At 38.9% G+C, this 19,141-nt stretch overlaps 1 protein-coding gene across 5 annotated transcripts in view; it reads right to left on the minus strand.

Moving 5' to 3' along the window:
* Positions 1 to 19,141, minus strand: part of cnih3 (cornichon family AMPA receptor auxiliary protein 3) — a 142,309-nt gene that overhangs the window by 10,582 nt on the left and 112,586 nt on the right. For 2 of the 5 annotated variants that reach the window (XM_040028400.1, XM_040028393.1), the window contains exons 4-6: positions 13,692 to 13,804; positions 6,954 to 7,100; positions 6,280 to 6,335 (exon numbers count right to left, since the gene is read on the minus strand). In XM_040028400.1, coding sequence (XP_039884334.1) covers positions 6,308 to 6,335; positions 6,954 to 7,100; positions 13,692 to 13,804 — 288 coding nt within the window. In that variant the 3' untranslated portion in view covers positions 6,280 to 6,307. Of the gene's footprint in view, positions 1 to 2,786; positions 5,141 to 6,279; positions 6,336 to 6,953; positions 7,101 to 13,691; positions 13,805 to 19,141 lie in introns of those variants that run through there. The other 3 variants (XM_040028409.1, XM_040028410.1, XM_040028403.1) reach the window with 3 other exon arrangements.

Here is a 19,141-nt window from a genome sequence, read left to right on the forward strand (position 1 = left end):
ACATACAGTTCTTACACACACTGGACATTCTGGACATTGTTTTCACTTCATTACTTAAATCACGCTGCTGTTATTGTGTATATGCTGCTGTTATTGTGTATATATTTATTTATATTTCTTCATACATTCTTATATAGTTCTATATTGTGTATTTTGTTGTACAGTTATTTTATTTTCAACTTTAATTTATATATTTTATCTTATTCTCCCAGTTAAATTTACCCTTCATTCTAATTTGTGTTGTACAGTTATTTCATTTTTAACCTTAATTTATATTTTATTCCTTCCTAGTTAAATTTACCCTTTTTAATTTTTCATATTTATTTCCTATCTTATTCATAGCCTTTTCCTTTTTTGTTTTCTTTAGGTCACGAGCAGTTGTCCAAGCATTTCACTACATATCGTACTGTGTATGACTGTGTACGTGACAAATAAAATTTGAATTTGATTTGAATGTGGCGTGGATTTAACAAAAAACAAGCCGTTTATTGAGGCTAGCAAAAAGGGTACAAACAAAAGGGCATTGGTGAAACTAAACAATAACCTAAACTGGGTGAACTAAAACTAAACATGAAAAAACCTTAAACATGGTGAACTGACATAGATTCCTGAAGTAGTGACACGGATGAGCAGACGACCTGACAAAGAATGACTGAAAGCACATGGACTAAATACACACAGGAGGATAATGAGGGAAGTGGGAACACATGGAGAAACAGCTGACACACATGAACATAACGACGTCACAAGGAGAGAGTAACACTAAAAACATTGCACATAGGAACACAGGACCCCCTCAAAATAAAACAGGAAATATAATGAGATGCAGACCTGACAACATAAGACACACAGACATAAAACACTCGAAGGGCAAGGGAGACTTCACAGGGGTTGAAAACACAAGGGGGAACTAATAAGCAAATGCACATAGGAAACTTAATAAGCTTAAACCTACACTATAAACATCAAAAGAACTAAAACTCAAAACACTGGGTCATAAGACCCAGGATCGTGACAGAAACAGCTTTAGTGAAGGTTACAAATGATCTTCTTATGGCCTCTGACAGTGGACTCATCTCTGTGCTTGTCCTGCTAGACCTCAGTGCAGCGTTCGATACTGTTGACCATAATATTCTTTTAGCGCGATTAGAGCACGCTGTAGATATTTCAGGTACTGCGCTGCAGTGGTTTGTGTCATATCTATCTAATAGACTCCAATTTGTGCATGTAAATGGAGAGTTCTCTTCACACACTAAGGTCAATTATGGTGTTCCACAGGGTTCAGTGCTAGGACCAATTCTGTTTACATTATACATGCTTCCCTTAGGCAGTATCATTAGAAGACATAGCATACATTTACACTGCTATGCAGATGACACCCAGCTCTATATGTCCATGAAGCCAGATAACACACACCAATGAGTTAAACTGCAGGAATGTCTTAAAGACATAAAGACCTGGATGGCCGCTAACTTTCTGCTTCTTAATTCAGATAAAACTGAGGTTATTTTACTCGGCCCTGAAAATCTTAGAAATATGGTATCTAACCAGATTCTTACTCTGGATGGCATTACCTTGGCCTCCAGTTATACTGTGAGGAACCTTGGAGTCATTTTTGACCAAGACATGTCCTTCAATGCACATATTAAACAAATATGTAAGACTGCTTTCTTCCATTTGTGCAACATCTCTAAAATTAGAAATATTCTGTCTCAGAGTGATGCTGAAAAACTAGTTCATGCATTTGTTACTTCCAGGCTGGACTACTGTAATTCATTATTATCAGAATGTCCTAAAAACTCCCTGAAAAGCCTTCAGCTAATCCAAAATGCTGCAGCAAGAGTACTGACAGGGACTAGAAAGAGAGAGCATATTTCTCCTGTTTCGGCTTCCCTTCATTGGCTCCCTGTTACATCCAGAATTGAATTAAAAATCCTGCTCCTCACATAAAAGGTCTTAAATAATCAGGCCCCATCTTATCTTAAGAAGCTTGTATTACCATATCACCCTATTAGAGCACTTCGCTCTCGCACTGCAGACCTATTTGTTGTTCCTAGAGTATTTAAAAGTAGAATGGAAGGGAGAGCCTTCAGTTTTCAGGCCCCTCTTCTGTGGAACCAGCTTCCAGTTTGGATTCAGGAGACAGACACTCTCTCTACTTTTAAGATTAGGCTTAAAACTTTCATTTTTGCTAAAGCATATAGTTAGGGCTGGACCAGGTGACCCTGAATCCTCCCTTAGTTATGCTGCAATAGACGTAGGCTGCCGGGGGATTCCCATGATGCATTGAGTTTTTCCTTTCCAGTCAAGTTTCTCACTCTCTATGTGTTAATAGACCTCTCTGCATTGAATCATATCTGTTATTAATCTCTGTCTCTCTTCCACAGCATGTCTTTCATCCTGTTTTCCTTCTCTCACCCCAACCGGTTGCAGCAGATGGCCGCCCCTCCCTGAGCCTTGTTCTGCAGGAGGTTTCTTCCTGTTAAAAGGGAGTTTTTCCTTCCCACTGTCGCCAAAGTGCTTGCTCATAGGGGGTCATATGATTGTTGGGTTTTTCTCTGTATCTACTGTACAATATAAAGCGCCTTGAGGCGACTGCTGTTGTGATTTGGCGCTATATAAATAAATTGAAGTGAATTGAATTGGGTTATTTCATGTTCTATTAACTTAATATCTCTGAGCCAATGTTAAACTTGTATATGTTCTGAGTGTACGGCTGACACAAAAGCAAAACTTTCATGCCACAGGAAGATCAGAAGAACAGCATTCGTGATTTTTCTTTTTAAACAAAAGGTCAGATTTGTAGAATATGCAGGCAACAGCATGCCAAGGCCCAGTGTTTCAGTGCACAGGGGTAAACCCAAGCTGAGGAAAGATACAAAACCTGTATTGATCTTGCAGGAAGGGAAAGTGTTTGTTAGTGTAGTGCACCACATTCCACACAGCATCCCTGTGACAGAAATTACACGAGGAGAGAGGGAAGAAAGAAGGTCAGAAGTTTGAGGGTTGAGGTCAAAGGTCACAGTCCAAAGGAAGGGGACTCCATTTGTCAGGCATGACTTCATTACCATCCGGTGTCAGGAGATTGAGGAAGGTGAGAAAGCACGTAACTCACCTGGGTCTAAGACAGAAAACAAGCTAGGCAGGAGTGAGGAAACTAGCAGGTGCGTTATCTTTCAATTTGTGAAGTAAGCCAGCTTCGTTATAACACATTTTACTGTTTGGTAATCTTGTGTTGTCTGATAATGTATCTCTGTAAAGTAAATATGAAGGCACAGATGTAGACATCTGAGAAGTATCTGTTCACTCAGTGCCCTTCAATGCATCTAGCCTCCCACTGTGTCCAGATGGACAAAATCATGTGTTACAGAGTAACTACAGCGGATCATCTGCACAGGCTAAGCTCCACCAAGCAACCAGAAAGGATTTTTGAATTATCCATTTCCCAGGTGTGAAGGTGAGTGCTCAGGTGGAGCTGTGTGTTCATTTGTGCCTGCACAGCATGCACAATTTCATTATATGCATACAATACACTGGGATTTCCGTGTGTGTGTGTGTGTGTGTGTTAGCATGATTGATTGCAAAGGTGTGAAGGTCACAGATGCAGATGAGTGCGGTTTGGTTTGGGGAGCAGTGGAGAAAGGAGGGTCGCGGAAACAGGTACAAGCTGCACAGATCTGGTTTCAGGCTGCTTCACTTTCAATTCAACCTCATGAATTCTTTTTGCAGACCATCACAATAGTTATATAAAATTAGAGTTTACTCTTTGAATTTGTTATTTTTAATCATTAAAACAAAGCTGAAGTGTGATTTCTGTTGAAAGGGCCATCCTTTCAAGTATGTAGCAAGAGCTCTAAATGGAAAAAAAATTTATTTGATAAAATTCAAACCTTACATAACAAGAAAAAAATTGCAAGATCAATATAATATTATTGATGTTCTCATTATTGATGTCAGTTCAAGTTAATCCCCCGCTTAGTTTAAGACATGTTTCAACATGAATTTTGCACTTTTTAGTTCATATTTGTGAAAATTTCTCAAGATTATGTATAGGCCTTGCAAATCCCAGCAAGACAATGGTAAACACAATACTGGGTCTATTACAACAGAAGAGTCGGTTGCTGAACTAGCCTGCCTACAATCTAGGTTGTCAACCAGTTGAAAACATTTGGTGTATCATGATGTGAAAAATACAACAAAGAAGACACAGGGCTGTTGAGCAGCTAGAATATGATATTGGACCAGAATGAGACAAGATTCTTCACCCAAAAGTCCAGCAGTCTTCTCAGTTGCCAGATATTTATGGCATTTGTTTAAAAGAAGAGTATGTCCTTTTTTTCTGGTAATTTTGAGATTCATAAGTCATAATTAGGAGATAAAACCTTGCTTTAGTGGATGCTTATGTGTGTTGAAATCCTATTTTAAGTGGAAAAAATAAATTTTGTAACATTGTATAAGTCCTGCTTATAGAGTGTTACATGCCAGTGTTAAGGCTGTTGACCAGTTAACACCAGCCCTTCTTTTTTGTAACTACAAAAGGGCTGAAAAAAGTCTCCGTTTTAGAATTGCTACTCATCTAATTGGCAATGAATTTATGTTACACGCACTCACCTTGTAGGCATGAAGATGTGGAAACTTTATTAGCCTCAAGAATCCGTTGTTGCAGTTGTACTGGGGACTTAAACAAATTAATGTAATAGTTTCGTGAGGTTTTATTCTTTTGGCTGATGCATAATTTGTGCAATTTGATTTCTAATAAGCCAGTGCCATTCAAAATATAGTAACAGATTTCTCCCTCATACATTCCCTCTTAGGCTAGCCATTGGGAAAGGGGTAGCATTTTACCCAAATGCAACCGGATTGAAACTACTCAAATCTGGCTTGCTTTGCTTTCAGCAGAACTTCCTGATGCTGTAACAAACAAACTGTTTAATCCTTGGACCCTTGATCAAGAGTGTAGAAACAGGGAGGATCATAAAGGTCAGCAAGTCGCTACAGAAATCACACAAAAAATCTTGGGCGGAAAAGAGGCAAGGACAAATTCTCTTCAATATGTCTTTGGCTTTAGATTTGAAAGTGAATGCACCATCACCTTGTATTGTAGAATACCTGCTGCTGCTGCAGATCAGTCCAATATGAGCTAGAACAGGACAGGATGAAGTGAGATGAAAAAGCAAGATGATTAAACTTTAAGATGAACGCTGTCTTTATAACAATAGGCACCTAATTCAGTTATTTTAAAAATGATGATACATTTTTGATAGCCAACCAATTTTGCTATAAATGTTTGTCCCTATACTGTAATATTATTTAATAAAGACACCCTCTGTTGGTTGAACCTTCCACACAAGTTACTCCATCTACTGACTGATGTAGGCTCTGGTATGAAAATGAATGGGATACATGTGAGCGTAACACATTAGCTCTTTTTCTTTTTCATGCCAGGAGGGAATGCATTACAATCCAACTGCCTTTGTGATCTTGGATATATTTTAAAACTGAAAAAATTTTGAGATTAGTTTTTTCTTATTGGATATAACTAGGTTCATGCCATGTGTCCTGCATTAGGGCAGGAAGGGCAAGAAGTGATATTTAATATTTCCTCCCAAATTAGGCCTGCATTGGCAAAATGCTGCACACGTCCTTAAAAATCCAATTAATCACATGCCTGTGGTATACATTTACCCAGGGGTCATGTATTGAAACTTTAAATAGACTGTGTTTAAATAGCTCAATGTGTTTGGAAATTTAAGGACAATAAGTACCGCCTCATATCTCTAAAATATGTTGAGTAATTGCAGCCATTCTCAAAAACAAACATCAGGATTTTGTGCGAGAGTCTAAGTTCAACACTCTCATGATGTTGCTTTTCTACCTGTGTGGTATTGCTGCGATAAACATTGCTGTTAGCAAAGTAGTTATACCCCAAGCAGATACGTAAATGGCATTTTTCTACAAGATGAGGACCTTGCTGCAATGTTAAGTTGCGGCATTATCACACACATACAAGAGCAGCTCCATGTTAAAGTTGCAATCCTTCTTTAGTTGTCATCGAAAACCGTCTTCTGAGTTCTATAACTAGAACTGGAAAAAATGATGTAGTCTGGTCAAAATCATCAAATCCATATAACCACAACAGCCATTCACAGTCCAACATATCAAGATTGAGAAAAGGGCAAATACTGGGGTGGTCATATGGTCAAGATTTCTTCTCAACAATGCTGTTCTGCCTCAATATACTATCATAGAATGAAATATCAAAAAATATAAGGATTGTACCTTTAAGTGTTTCCACTGATAAGACCTATTAGAGGGATATTTCCAGGTTCCACACACTGCAGCACCCACATGACACATGGAACAAGAATCCGTGGTTAATAATAACAGCATCGTTAGACATGAACAAGAAAATTGATTTTAGCAGTAACATCAGGACATGGCAGACAAATTATACAACAATAGACATGTGAATATATCATCAATATTATCAATTATCTTGTTGCACACAAACAACATTTGAACCAGTATGTAGTAGTTTTACCCATCAGCTACACACAGCATTATTGTGGTGCTTGTCAGTGAAGTAAAGAATCAAATTCTCTTAACATCACATGCATTAGCAGTATTACTAGCCTGACATAGCAAACTGGACTTCACAAAGTCATATGAGTACAGGGAGTTGCATGTGATTGCTGGAGAAATGGTTACTTTATTCAGTGATTTGCACTCACATTGCTTCATCAGTTGGGAAATCAAACCAATGTTACATGACCTGCTGATGTTTAGTCCGGGCGGAAGTCAAACACCTCATCAACTGATCCTTTTCTCCCCAAGCTTTTTTAAAAAGTAGCTTCAGTTCAGTTTTACTGCTTATTTATGTGTTGTAATTAGATTAATGCAAACTATTTACATGTAATCCAATTATCTCCCCATACCACCTGCCCTGTGCTCACCAGTAGAGATAGTAGAAGAAGGAAAGGACGAAGAAGGACAGCTTGCACCAGGCCTCCTTCAGGCAGAACTTGAGTGTGTCGCCATTCATCACCGACGCTGGGTCGTACAGCAGCTCCTTAGTGTCCGTTGGGGAATGGAAGTACCTACCACAGAGGGCAAAGACCACACCACGGGTAGTTGACCCATTCCAGACCACGTGAGAAGGGGTGGGACATGTGGGAGAGATGATGGGTGGAAGTGGAGGAGAAGACAGCATGGAAAAAGATGGCATGATGAGTTTTGAGGTACACCATCATGCAGAAGACGTGGGTGAAATCGCAGTTGAATATGTTAATGGAAACAAATCTTTTGATAAACCTTTCCCCTTCATAGTGATTGCTCATGGTTTAACAACTAATTCTAGCTATGAAAAACCTGTCAAGCGTTTGGACTTTATCTGCCCTATTAGCAGCAAATGATACATTCTAGCTTGCTCACAACCTTTAAAAATCAAGGCATTTATCAAAAGGTACCTAAAAGATTAGAAACTAGTCGAGCATGATGGGTCAGAGTTATTTACTGGTTGCATTTTTTCTCTTTTTAATGCTGGAGTTAAATAATAAGATCCTTAAAGTAAAACACATTTATAAATGAGTTTATACAGCTAGCATCCAAAGTTTTTTGAAGAAAACATTAAGAGAATTTTAACAAATGTGCAAATTATCTACTGAGGAAGTCAAAACCACTACTGCTTCAAAATTCATGTATTCTGCCATTTGGTAATTTTTACACGGCCTCAGAGTGAGCATTTCCAGTGTGATTCATATAAAAATAAAAGATGATTTTTTTTTTATAGATATGGCAGAGCTGATACATGATAGTCCAGCACCTAATAATTCAATAAAGAATGCTAACTAGTGTTAATGCTAATAAGCTAGCTAGAAAACAATGATCTGCTATGACGTGATAGTTAACAACATTGACGAAAGCTTAAATGGATGTTCCTAATCACTCTACGCTGGGAAGAAATCTGACCTTGATTTACTGTTATTAATAGTGTTACATTTTTACATATTATTGTAGGAAAGCAGTGCTAGCTGTGAAAGGGAGGCAAGGTTTAGCAGCTACTTGACTCTGGAAATATCCCAGGAAATTTGACTTATCTTGCAGGAATTCCCATTTTCAACAAAGTGAGCAAAATATGACATCATATTTGAATAGATATTCAAATATATTTTCACCCAGGTCTGTTATGCACTTCTAAAAGTATCAGGGCTGGTGTTTTTCAACTCAGTTAGCTCATTAAGCTAACAATAAATTCAGATTAAATATATAAACTTTATTATGAATTTTCCACTAATTTTTCCTTTCTTCAACTGAGACCTACTGACTGATTCACAAAATAAAGAGAAAATTCAACCCAACATCTACACATCCCAATGCTGTGCTTTTAACATAACCAATACTTGTGAACACTAACAGTTCTCTTCCTTAAAGCTGTGTACAAAGAAGATGTGCAGTGTAATCAGAACACAAAACTTAGTGTGATAGGGGAATTGTAAGATGTTTCCTGGAGCTTTCCAGTGAGACCTACTTCAGGATGGCTGTTCAAATTATGACATGGAAAAAATATTCTATACAGGAAGCGAGACATGAGGAAGGAATTGCTGCCTGTTGCTTTAAGGGAGAGCTATTACTGATGCACATTGTCGATGGGGTAATTTGCCCTTAAACGACACCAGAACTGATATAAATGCACAGCAATCTGTAACATGGAATGCTGTGTAACAATGCACCAGACCAGTTGCAATAAGAGAGTTGGCTTCAGGTTATTTTTCTGTCTCCTGCTGTGTTTTGCAGGATTTAATGGGAAATGAAGTCCAACCAGGAAGCTGCCATCATTATGTGGCTCAAGAGTTGGGAGTTCACCTTGTAATCGGAAGGTTGCCAGTTCGAGCCCTGGCTTGGACAGTCTCGGTCGTTGTGTCCTTGGGCAAGACACTTCAGCCATTGCCTACTGGTGGTGGTCAGAGGGCCCGGTGGCGCCAGTGTCCGGCAGCCTCGTCTCTGTCAGTGCGCCCCAGGGTGGCTGTGGCTACAATGTAGCTTGCCATCACCTGTGTGTGAATGGGTGGATGACTGGATGTGTAAAGTGCTTTGGGGTCCTTAGAGACTAGAAAAGCGCTATACAAATACAGGCCATTTACCATTTAACTGGTATTTCTGCTTCGAACCAAAGCTAACAGATGGCTTATGTTCATACTTTATGGTAATCCATGTATATTTGCCATTTACAACTGGGAGATGGTTGTACATTTAGGTGTCAAAAATGAATTACATTGTAAATTCACATATTTACATATGTTTGCTGATATGTCATGCATATATGAAATATTCAACAATGCATTTGAAAATGAGCACCACACAAGGGTTCAGTAATGAGTCACTGTACATGTCCCAACTATACATTACTGAGGATGAGGTGAACATGTCTGGGTAATCATTAAGAGTCTACTAAATATCTAATTTACATACTAAAAATATCATTAATAATTGAATAATAAATGGAAGTCCCTAGAGTAAAGGTGACAGATGAGACATGAAAACATTTGAGACACACTTCTTCCTTTATGCTAGACATAGAGATGTTTGGTGTTAATAATTTTGTTCACACATAACAAACAGCACTCTCTCGCTTGCTCTCTAACTCACACACACAGACACACTCTTTGGGAAGGATTCAGCTGGCAAGCAAAGAATTTTAACAACACTACAGTGGCCAGGCTGTCTTGGAATTCCCTCTACAACTCCCTACATTGATATTATTGCATGCTAAACTAGTTTTTAAATAATCAAGAAAATATCCCTCACGAATGGACAAGTTGTCAGTTACATCACTGCAGGCTGTATGTAATTACGGTTGCTCTACCGAGGCCTTAATGTTCCTTGTAGCATATGTAGATCTACTTTTGTACTGTGACTTTAACATCCAAAGGATAATTTGAAAAGTAGACAGGCAGTCCTAGAGATTATTTCAACTAAGTTACAAGAATTCTGACATTTGAAGATTATTTGTTACAAAATTAAACCTTCTCCAGTTATTTCTTTTCTCTCTACAGACTCAGTCTAAGATCCTAGCTAAATACTTTACGCTTTCTGGGGGTTAAATTGCAAATGTTGAAAATTTGTAATTCTCCCACCACGTGACTAGAATAAGATCCAAGATTTTAGAATTTAGATAGACTAATTAGGTTTTTTGAGAATCTCAAAAGAAACTTGAAACTACCTGACATGAAAGTTAACCATGACATGGTTAACTGTTCCAAGCCATCTTTAAGTATTGGTAAAAAGCTTACTATCAGCTGTTTTTATGAGAAATCTCATTACAGTAGTTAGTAATACATTCACTCCCCCATCCACAGCCTACTGTCCTCTCGCCATCCCTCACTCTCCTCTGAATCACCCTGTCAATAATAGATCTTTCACCCATCACTCACTCACTTTCTCTGTTCTACTTCCTGCCAATCCCTACTTTCTCCCCATCTTCCTTTCCCTGTCTACTCATCTTTCAGCTCACACATCAGTAGCTGGTGGGCATCTGCAAACTCTGCAGTTAATGAGATAGCAAAATGTTTTCTCTTCTTTCCTCTCCTCTTCTTCTGTAACTTCAACCAGCTGAGCACACGAGCTTGAACCAATGATGCTGCCAGCAGTCCATTTCTATCCCACTAACCAGCGGGAGGACCAGCAACAAAAATGACAACAGATAAGAGGGAGCAGCAAAGGAAACATGAAAATCACTGAGTGGTGACTCATCTTTTAGACTCTGCATTTAAGAGTCTTGAAAAGCAAAGAAAAATGTACTTGCAACAAATATGGATTTGCTTATACAAAACCGATGTTCTCAAAAATCTGGTCAATTATGCTTAGGCAATATCATGGTATCACGGTATAACATGATTTTTCATTTCTGACTATTAAACTCTGTTCAGGTGATGAAGTGAGGGTTCTGAAGTGTGCTGCAAAAAGCAGTATTTAATCATGGACTAAAATAGAAAGAAAATAGAAAATCTGAACGTAGCAAGCATTATGTTATCCACTAATTTGTGAAGTCCCATACTAGCCATCTCTAAAAATTTGTGACGGTCACTAGCCAATCAGCATACTTTGGTTTACCCTCCTTTCTGACACTCACAATTACCCTTAAAAATCTTGCTGTTTTATCAATGACTTAAACTAGCAACTGAGTCGATAAAATCATCAGGAGAGTGTTTAATGTGGTCCAAGAAAAAGGGAGCACAAGGCCGTTTTTTGGCCACAAATCTCAGGCCAGAAATTGCCCCAGTGCAAGTTGGAGGTCATTGCTCAACGAAACCAACATAACCATCTCATCGATAAAGCACAGATATGACCACTGTGATTACTGAACCAGACTTCTTTCACTCATTTTCTGTGTTTAGAAGTTCCATACACAGAAATTATGAATAGAATTAGTGACAGAGAGCAGTCCAATTTCCAGCAGTCCAACTTATTGCTGGCAATTGAGCTATAGCTCTGGCCATGGTTGAACAGGGATCGGCTAGCCTGTAGCCATACTGCTGTGACTCCCTCAGGACACCATGGGGGACACAGTTTTATGCATTCTCCACAAAACACATATAAACTGGTTAGGCAAACTCCCAAGCACCCTGAAATATCCTACACAGGATGAAGAACTGGTGCAGTGTTTAATGACCAGCATGCATTGTTCTTCCAGAATTGCTGGTTCAACTAACAGATGGACTCTCCTCACCTGTACCCTAGCATAGACTTTCCCAGTCAAGCTGAGAAGTATGATACACTTAAAGTTGAAACATGCTCTCCAATCCCCCTTCTTGAAGAGGGGAACCACCACCTCAGTCTGCCAATCCAGAGGCACCATCCACACAGTGTTGCAGAGGGGTGTCCGCCCTGACAGTTCACAACATCCAGAACCTTGAGAAACTCAGGGTTAATCTCATTCACCTCAGGAGTTCATCCACCAAGGAGTTGATTAACTGCATCAGTGACTTCACCTCCAGTGAAGGGTGAATCAGCTTCTTCGTCTCCACACTCTGCTTCCACTACGAAGTAGTGCCAGTGGGATTGAAGAGATGCTCAAAGTATTTCTTCAATCATTTGACTATGTTCTTGAGGTTGAGGTTAGCAGAGTCCCATTCCTACTGTATACAATGTGGATAGGGAGCTCCTTCCCCTTCCCTGAGCTAGTGCCTAACTGGAGTTTTTGCCTTGAGCTGCACTCTGGAATCACATAAGTTGCCATGCTCAACAGGACCACTTCTCCAGCTTGACAGCTCTCTTCACCTCCAGTGTCCACCATCTGGAGATTACAGCCAAAACATGGAGCATAACATACAGCCTCAAGTCACCTCTGCAATAGAGGTGCTGAAGATGGTCCATTCAGACTCAACGTACCAAGCCTCTGTCAGAATGTTTTCAAAGTTCTATCAGAGGTGGGAGTTGAAGATCCTGCAGACCGGGGCCAGCACATCCTCACTATTCACATCTGGATGTGTCAGTCCTGTCCAGTATTCTCCCCTGCAGCTGACACCTCTGCTCCTCTCTTCACTCACGTGTCTAGAACATATGCGTGAAGATCTGATAATACAATTACAAACTCGATCATTAACCTTAAGCTTAGGTTCTCCTGGTGCCACGTGCACTTATGAATACTCTTATTTTTGAATGTGGCGTTCATTATAGACAAACTGTGATTACCACAAAAGTCAAACAACAGAACACGATTTGGTTTCAGATCATTGTTAACTGTTTGACTGTTGTTTAAGATTTTTGGGGTATGGAGTTGTGGTTCAAGGTAGTTTTAACTGTGTGGTCAAGGCCACATCTACTTGCTATCATTCCTTACCATAATAATAAGAGGTAAGTTTACTTTTAATTTTTCTTGGATAAATGTATTCGTAATGTGAATTTGCATGGCATTTATTCGGCTCTGGTAGGATGAACTGGCACTCTGTACTGAGCTGTTAATAAGCAGTCAGGTTTTGAAAACCCTGTATATGTATTTTTTTAATATCCCTGGTGACCATTAAAGCAAAGTTATAGATCTTATGACATTCGTTAGATAGGAGATTTAAAACTGCCCAAACGCTTCACAAAGACATCTACAGAGAAGTACTTTGAGTACATCCAGACAGAAAAAAGGGTTCTAGAATTAAAGTAGTAAACTATAAGACTTCTTCTTAAGCAATGGTTCAAAATTGTGCATTAACATAAAAGAGGTTTATAGCATTAAGTAGCATTTTTATTCATGTTGTATTGCCACTATTGCGCAATACAGTTATCATTTATTTAGATCTCTTTAACGGCTCGGTATAAGTAGTTTACAGAGAAATTTTGCTCAAATGATAGAAAAAGTACATCTGTTGGTTATTGTTTCCATCTCAGGATTTATACATATATTGTGCAGTAGTAAGTATTTATAACAGCGGGATAAGGGATTCACTTCAAATAGTGCTGAAATAAAACATTAATGTCTGGCTACATATATTGTATATGTTAGGTGAAAAATTCATTGCTTGAGTCTCTTGCTAACAGATTTTCTTATAAATAAAATAAAATATCTGAATCATAAGCCTCATCTTTTAATGCAAATGTCTTTGGGTCAAAACAACCTTAGCCAATAAGATGCCATCTGAAAAATCAGGGCAAAGTGTACACATTCACACAGATACACACGGGACGATGGATTGGATAGTTACCTCCACGTGTTGTAGAAGAGCAGGGGAATGTTGAGGCCCACAGTCAGCCACTCCTGAGCACACAGGAACATGATGCAGAACAACACATGGATGGAGTACTCTGGCAGCACCAGCTACAGGACAGAGAGAAATAGGAGAAAAATCGATTGCTAAAGTTAAAGACCTTTTCAGCAGGCTTATGTCTCCTTGTTGCATTATTTGGGACCATTGTTATCAGATATTGGGTGAGTGGCATTTGCTTTAAGACAAGGACTGAGTGATAGTCCAGAACTATATTTAATTAAACACAATGGCAGTTGGTGAGCAGATGCCACATTATCATTTTAATTCCCAACAGTGCAGGAAAACACTTCATTGTTAGCATTTAAACCCTAACCCAACATATATTTACCCATTAAAAATCTGCTTATATGCAATTCCACCAATTCATAATACGGAGAGCTTTACATCATAATGGTTATTTCATATTGCTGGCAGAGTTTCGTTGTTATTGTTATTGTCATAATTGTTAAATATTAAAATACATATAAATGTCCTTTTAAATATTAACATGTCAAAGTATCTTTATTTATCCTTTGCTTTTTGTGGTTCAGTTACTTAAGTTACTTTAGGTCAAACTAAACAGATATATATTTGCCTGCCAAAGGAGTTGGCGTGCAATCAGCATGGCTAAAATTGCTTGTCATGCAAATCCCTGTGAACACCTGAATACCCAGTATTTTTGTCCACTGAAATCAGTGGCAGCTTTTTACCACTTTACGAAATATAATTCACAAAGAAAGCCACTTCACTTTTCATGTATATTTAACAGCATACAGGGCGATGAATTCAAAACCGCCTGGCCTTGAACATTGCTCAGTATGCTGCCATAAAGAGGCAGTGTTCAGGATGCATTATTCAGACGGCTACACGTTTCCTAATAAAGGAGAAACACATTTCCATTGAATAGCTCTTTAAGTGCAGGAGACCAGAAATATGCTGCTAAGACAAAACCTAAATATATCGATTCGAGTTCACACATTGGGAAGGGATGCTCCACACAATGCACAACGCACATGCCAATGCAGCATTCATGTTGTACATTGACAACAACACAGACACACACACACACTCCGCTCCCACCTGGGATAACAACATATTAAAATACAAAGAGTGACACTGAGCTGAACAGCAGCCTTCTTGTTCAAATCCTTAATTCATGTTGGTTGACAGCACAGATGACAGTATAAACACAATCCATCAGCGCAGAAGACACGCAGGAAAACTAAGCACTTAAAACTTTTTTCCTGTTCTCTCAATGTTTAAAAGGATTTTAATGTACCTAAAGGCCTTGTTTAATGGCGTGACACTGGTCGCAAAATTGTAAAACAAGAGTAAACTCAGACGAACAAATGTATAAAATATATTATGTGTAATTCTGAATACTCTCAAAGGTATTTAAATGGTTTTTTTGTGCGTACAAATGTGTAAATATCTGGGCAAACAAGAATTTGACCACAAGAGGAAAACTACTACTAATATCAGGAGGGCGTTCTACATGCTGGAAGATTTGTTTGGGATCAAACTTAAGAAAGAGCTCTCTTTCTGGAGAAGGTTGGCTACTAAGTATAAAACTCAGATTTTTCTACTGGGGGAATCCCACTAGAAACCAGTAGCCATGATAGTGTGAACAAGTCTTTTCTTTGGTCTGTTTGTTTTTAATTTCTTTTTCTTACTAGAACACCCTGTTGGCTGCTAAAGTGGCGACATCATACCTTCTTAAAAAACTGCACAAAAATTGTTTCAGGTGACAACACACATTTAGTTGACCTTCTAACGTCTACAGCTGAAAAAAAAAAAAAAACAGCAACCAGGCACTGCAGCATCTGTTTACATTCTTACAAATGGGCATTCAGACAAACAAAAGAGTTAAATCAAATGGTCTGATCACAAACTACTTAGTCAAGGTCAGCTGAGGAGTCAGCTATATTTGTATGAACAGCTGTTTAGGAATTTGTCATCCTAATAAACTACTATTTTTTTATTGTGTGCTGTCACATCCAACTTGGTGACCACATAGTATAGTGGTTTACCCATTTGCATTACAAATAAAAGGTAGTTGGTTCAATTCCAACCAGAGACAGAAATCCCCTCTGGGCCAATGTCAGAAAGGGAAGCAATGACAACTCTGTGGAGCTTCCTGCTGTGATGGTAGCTTCTGCTTTTTCACAATCATAAGTGCATAGAGCTTACTACTGAGATTGCCATTACTGCAACCACATACATGAATCTGTTACAGCTTTATAATTTATTTCATGGCTCAGAATGGAAATGCAGAAAAATAACGAGAAATGCAAATAGCGATAATTATTAAACCCATTATAAAGTGTTGGCAACTCTGCTGTGATTAATTTGTATTCAGTGAATGTGTTCACAATACAGAAAGAGTTTGTTTGTATGCCTCAGTGAGGATTATGAACTACACACTGACCCATATCACAGAGGGAGTTTTTCCTTCCCTCTGTCGCCGAAGTGCTTGCTCACTCTCTGTATATATATTATTGTAGGGTCTACCATACAATATAAAGTGCCTGGAGGCGACTGATGTTGTGATTCAGTGCTGTTTAAATAAAACTGAATTGAATTGAAAAAAAAAAATCAAGACTATTGCCACCATTTTTGTGTTCGCTATGCACTCAAGGGTTGAGTTTTGTTTAGAATTAGGGTTCAGATATAGAGTTGTGATGGTTAACATTAGGGTACGCTTGAGAACACATTATTCATCAGCCATCGGATGTCTTCACATACACATATAAAAAAAATGTGTGTGTTGGAGCATATGCAATCAAATTACATGCTAATGGGTATCAAACTATATCTTTCTGAAGCTCTGTGTGTCTGTGTATGTGTTGACTGAAAACCCATCTGGGACTGCCTGGCAGGGACTAGAGATCTGTTTCTCTAGCTGTGGAGCCCAGGGGCCACCCTTACAACCATCTGATCCATCGTTTGTCAGTCTTCACATGGGGCTCTAGATTTTACCCCCATGTGAACACTTTGTAGAGCTTCCTCCACACCGAGCAGAGAGCACTCATGACATTTGTGCTATGACACTGAATGGATACATAAATGCACGAACATGTTTATTGCTGTGACTAAAATATAACAGGCACAAGTTAAAGATGCAATATGTGACATTACCATTGGTAGGAAACAACACCCCTGTAACACATGTCCAACCAAGCATCCGTCTCCAGGGCTGAAACATGAAGCCATTGTGGAGCTGCCAAGGATTGCACTTCTTCTGATTGCCACTTGAAGTTGTCACCAATAGTGAGTCAGTCACCATGGATTCCCATTTCGAAATGTTTACAGCAGGGGTCCCCAATCCCAGTCCGCAAGGGCCGGTGTCCCTGCAGGTTTTAGATGTGTGCTTGATCCATCACAGCTGATGTAAATGGCTAAATGACCTCTTGAAGTTCTCCAGAGGCCTGGTAATGAACTAATCATGTGATTCAGGTGTGTTGACCCAGGGTGAGATCTAAAACCTGCAGGGACACTGGCCCTTGTGGACTGGGATTGGGGACCCCTGGTTTACAGCATAAAAAAAGCACGTTTGTAGTCTTGTTTAGCCTGGATATTGGAAGTGTTGCCTTTCATGTCAACTATATGTTGTATGTTGATTGATTTTTTTCTTGTATTACTGGAGTTCAGGGTGTAGACACTTTGTTTCACAGGTGTCCTTAAACAGGAAACTGTAGCTGCTAGCTGTTTGCTAGGCCTCACCTTCCACTAACTGGAGCTGCGAACCTGTCCAATACATTTGTGCTGCAGTGTGCGAGAATGCTATCGTAGTATTTTAGCAGTTCCTATTAAGCAACAATTTAGCAAATGTTTGTTGACAGCGCACTGCAACTGTACAGTTTATGAATGATTGCACTAGCAAGCTTGCTAGTCAAGCTCCCTAGAGTTCACTGATAAATCCACCCACTGTTACTAATAAGGCTGCTTCTAGCGCCAAAAAAACCCAACAGAAAATGTCAAGGTTCAAAATGCTTAGCCATCATGATGCCACCCACTGGTTTCGAAGTTTGTTTTCTATATATACATATACATACATAGAATATCTATGTATATGCAAAGCTACTGCATTGGATTGAATTAGTATGTCAAGAATTCATCATAATTTGCTGCAGCATTTACATCATATTTAGAAAGTTTAAAAACAGCTTTATAGAGTTGCATCAGAAATTACACTCCTTGGAGTTACCACTCAGCTAAACCTCCCCCAGAATGTATAATTATAAACTGTGTGATTTTCATTTCTCAAAGTTATCCTTAGCTCCAGTATCCCTCACATACTTGTAAAAACATAGGATGAGGATGATCTAAATTAACTCAGATTGATCACATTTTTTCTAGTATCAAAGCGACAGTTATCTATTTATCTATGTAGCTATACATAAAGAGGATTTAGCATGCTTTCTCTGTAGGTGTCAATCTTATTTTCTAACAGTCAGTACTGAATGACTGTTAAATTAGGGTTGCTGAACCACAAGAAAACTGGTTAAATTGCCACGAAAAAAGAATGTGTTATATCAGGGGTAGGCAACCTTTCTGATGATGAGTGCCATCTAAAATTTCCTCAGAAGTCAATGTGCCATATGATTGCATTAGCAATACATTTAATAACGCTCTATATTAACAGTTACACACTATATAGAACAACTTTATAGAATTATATTTGTTCGCAGATGTTGGCAGCTATCAGTGAATAGTTATCAGTTATTCTGAAACAAAAAAATACACTTTTTTATCCATAGCAAGAACTTCATAACAGCAAATTAACTGTACAACAGAAAATGCAAATGCTATTTATGGTCTCCTCACAACAATGATAAGAAAAATAAACTGGGCTAATATGGCATGTTTGATAATACAGGTATACACGTGTTAATGTGATCTCTGGTCTCCCACTCAGAGACACAGGTCTCCGAGTGTCCAGCATTCAGACGGCTACCTGAGTACACTCATGTGAGAGAAAATCTGCTCACACAGATATGTACAGCCAAGTACTGTCAATAAGGCCTCTGCAATGTTCTGAAGACAGTTAAACTTGTCAGGTAGTGATGTCCAGCAGGTGAAAATGCAAGCTCCATGAACACGCACAGCTATGGATTCCAGCTGCGTTCGTAGTTCTGCAAACTTTGACCTCCACAGAGTCGAGCTTTTCAGTTCAATCAGCTGCATTTTGATGTCCTCTTTGTCCAGCCAGTTAATGTGAGACAAACCCAGCTGCTCATTAAAGCTTTCTGGTTTGATCAGTCTCGAGTCTACGGATGTATCAGTGTATTTCCGTGGTGCTGATGCTGCGCTGAGCGGACAGCTCCTGAAGCATTTGAAGGCCGGAATGTAGAAATTTCAACGTCGCTTGAAAAAACTGCCAGCTAGCAACATCCCTCTCATCGGTA

Source organism: Simochromis diagramma, unplaced genomic scaffold (genome assembly GCF_900408965.1).
Source record: "Simochromis diagramma unplaced genomic scaffold, fSimDia1.1 OVJJ01000746.1, whole genome shotgun sequence".
NCBI lineage: Eukaryota > Metazoa > Chordata > Actinopteri > Cichliformes > Cichlidae > Simochromis > Simochromis diagramma.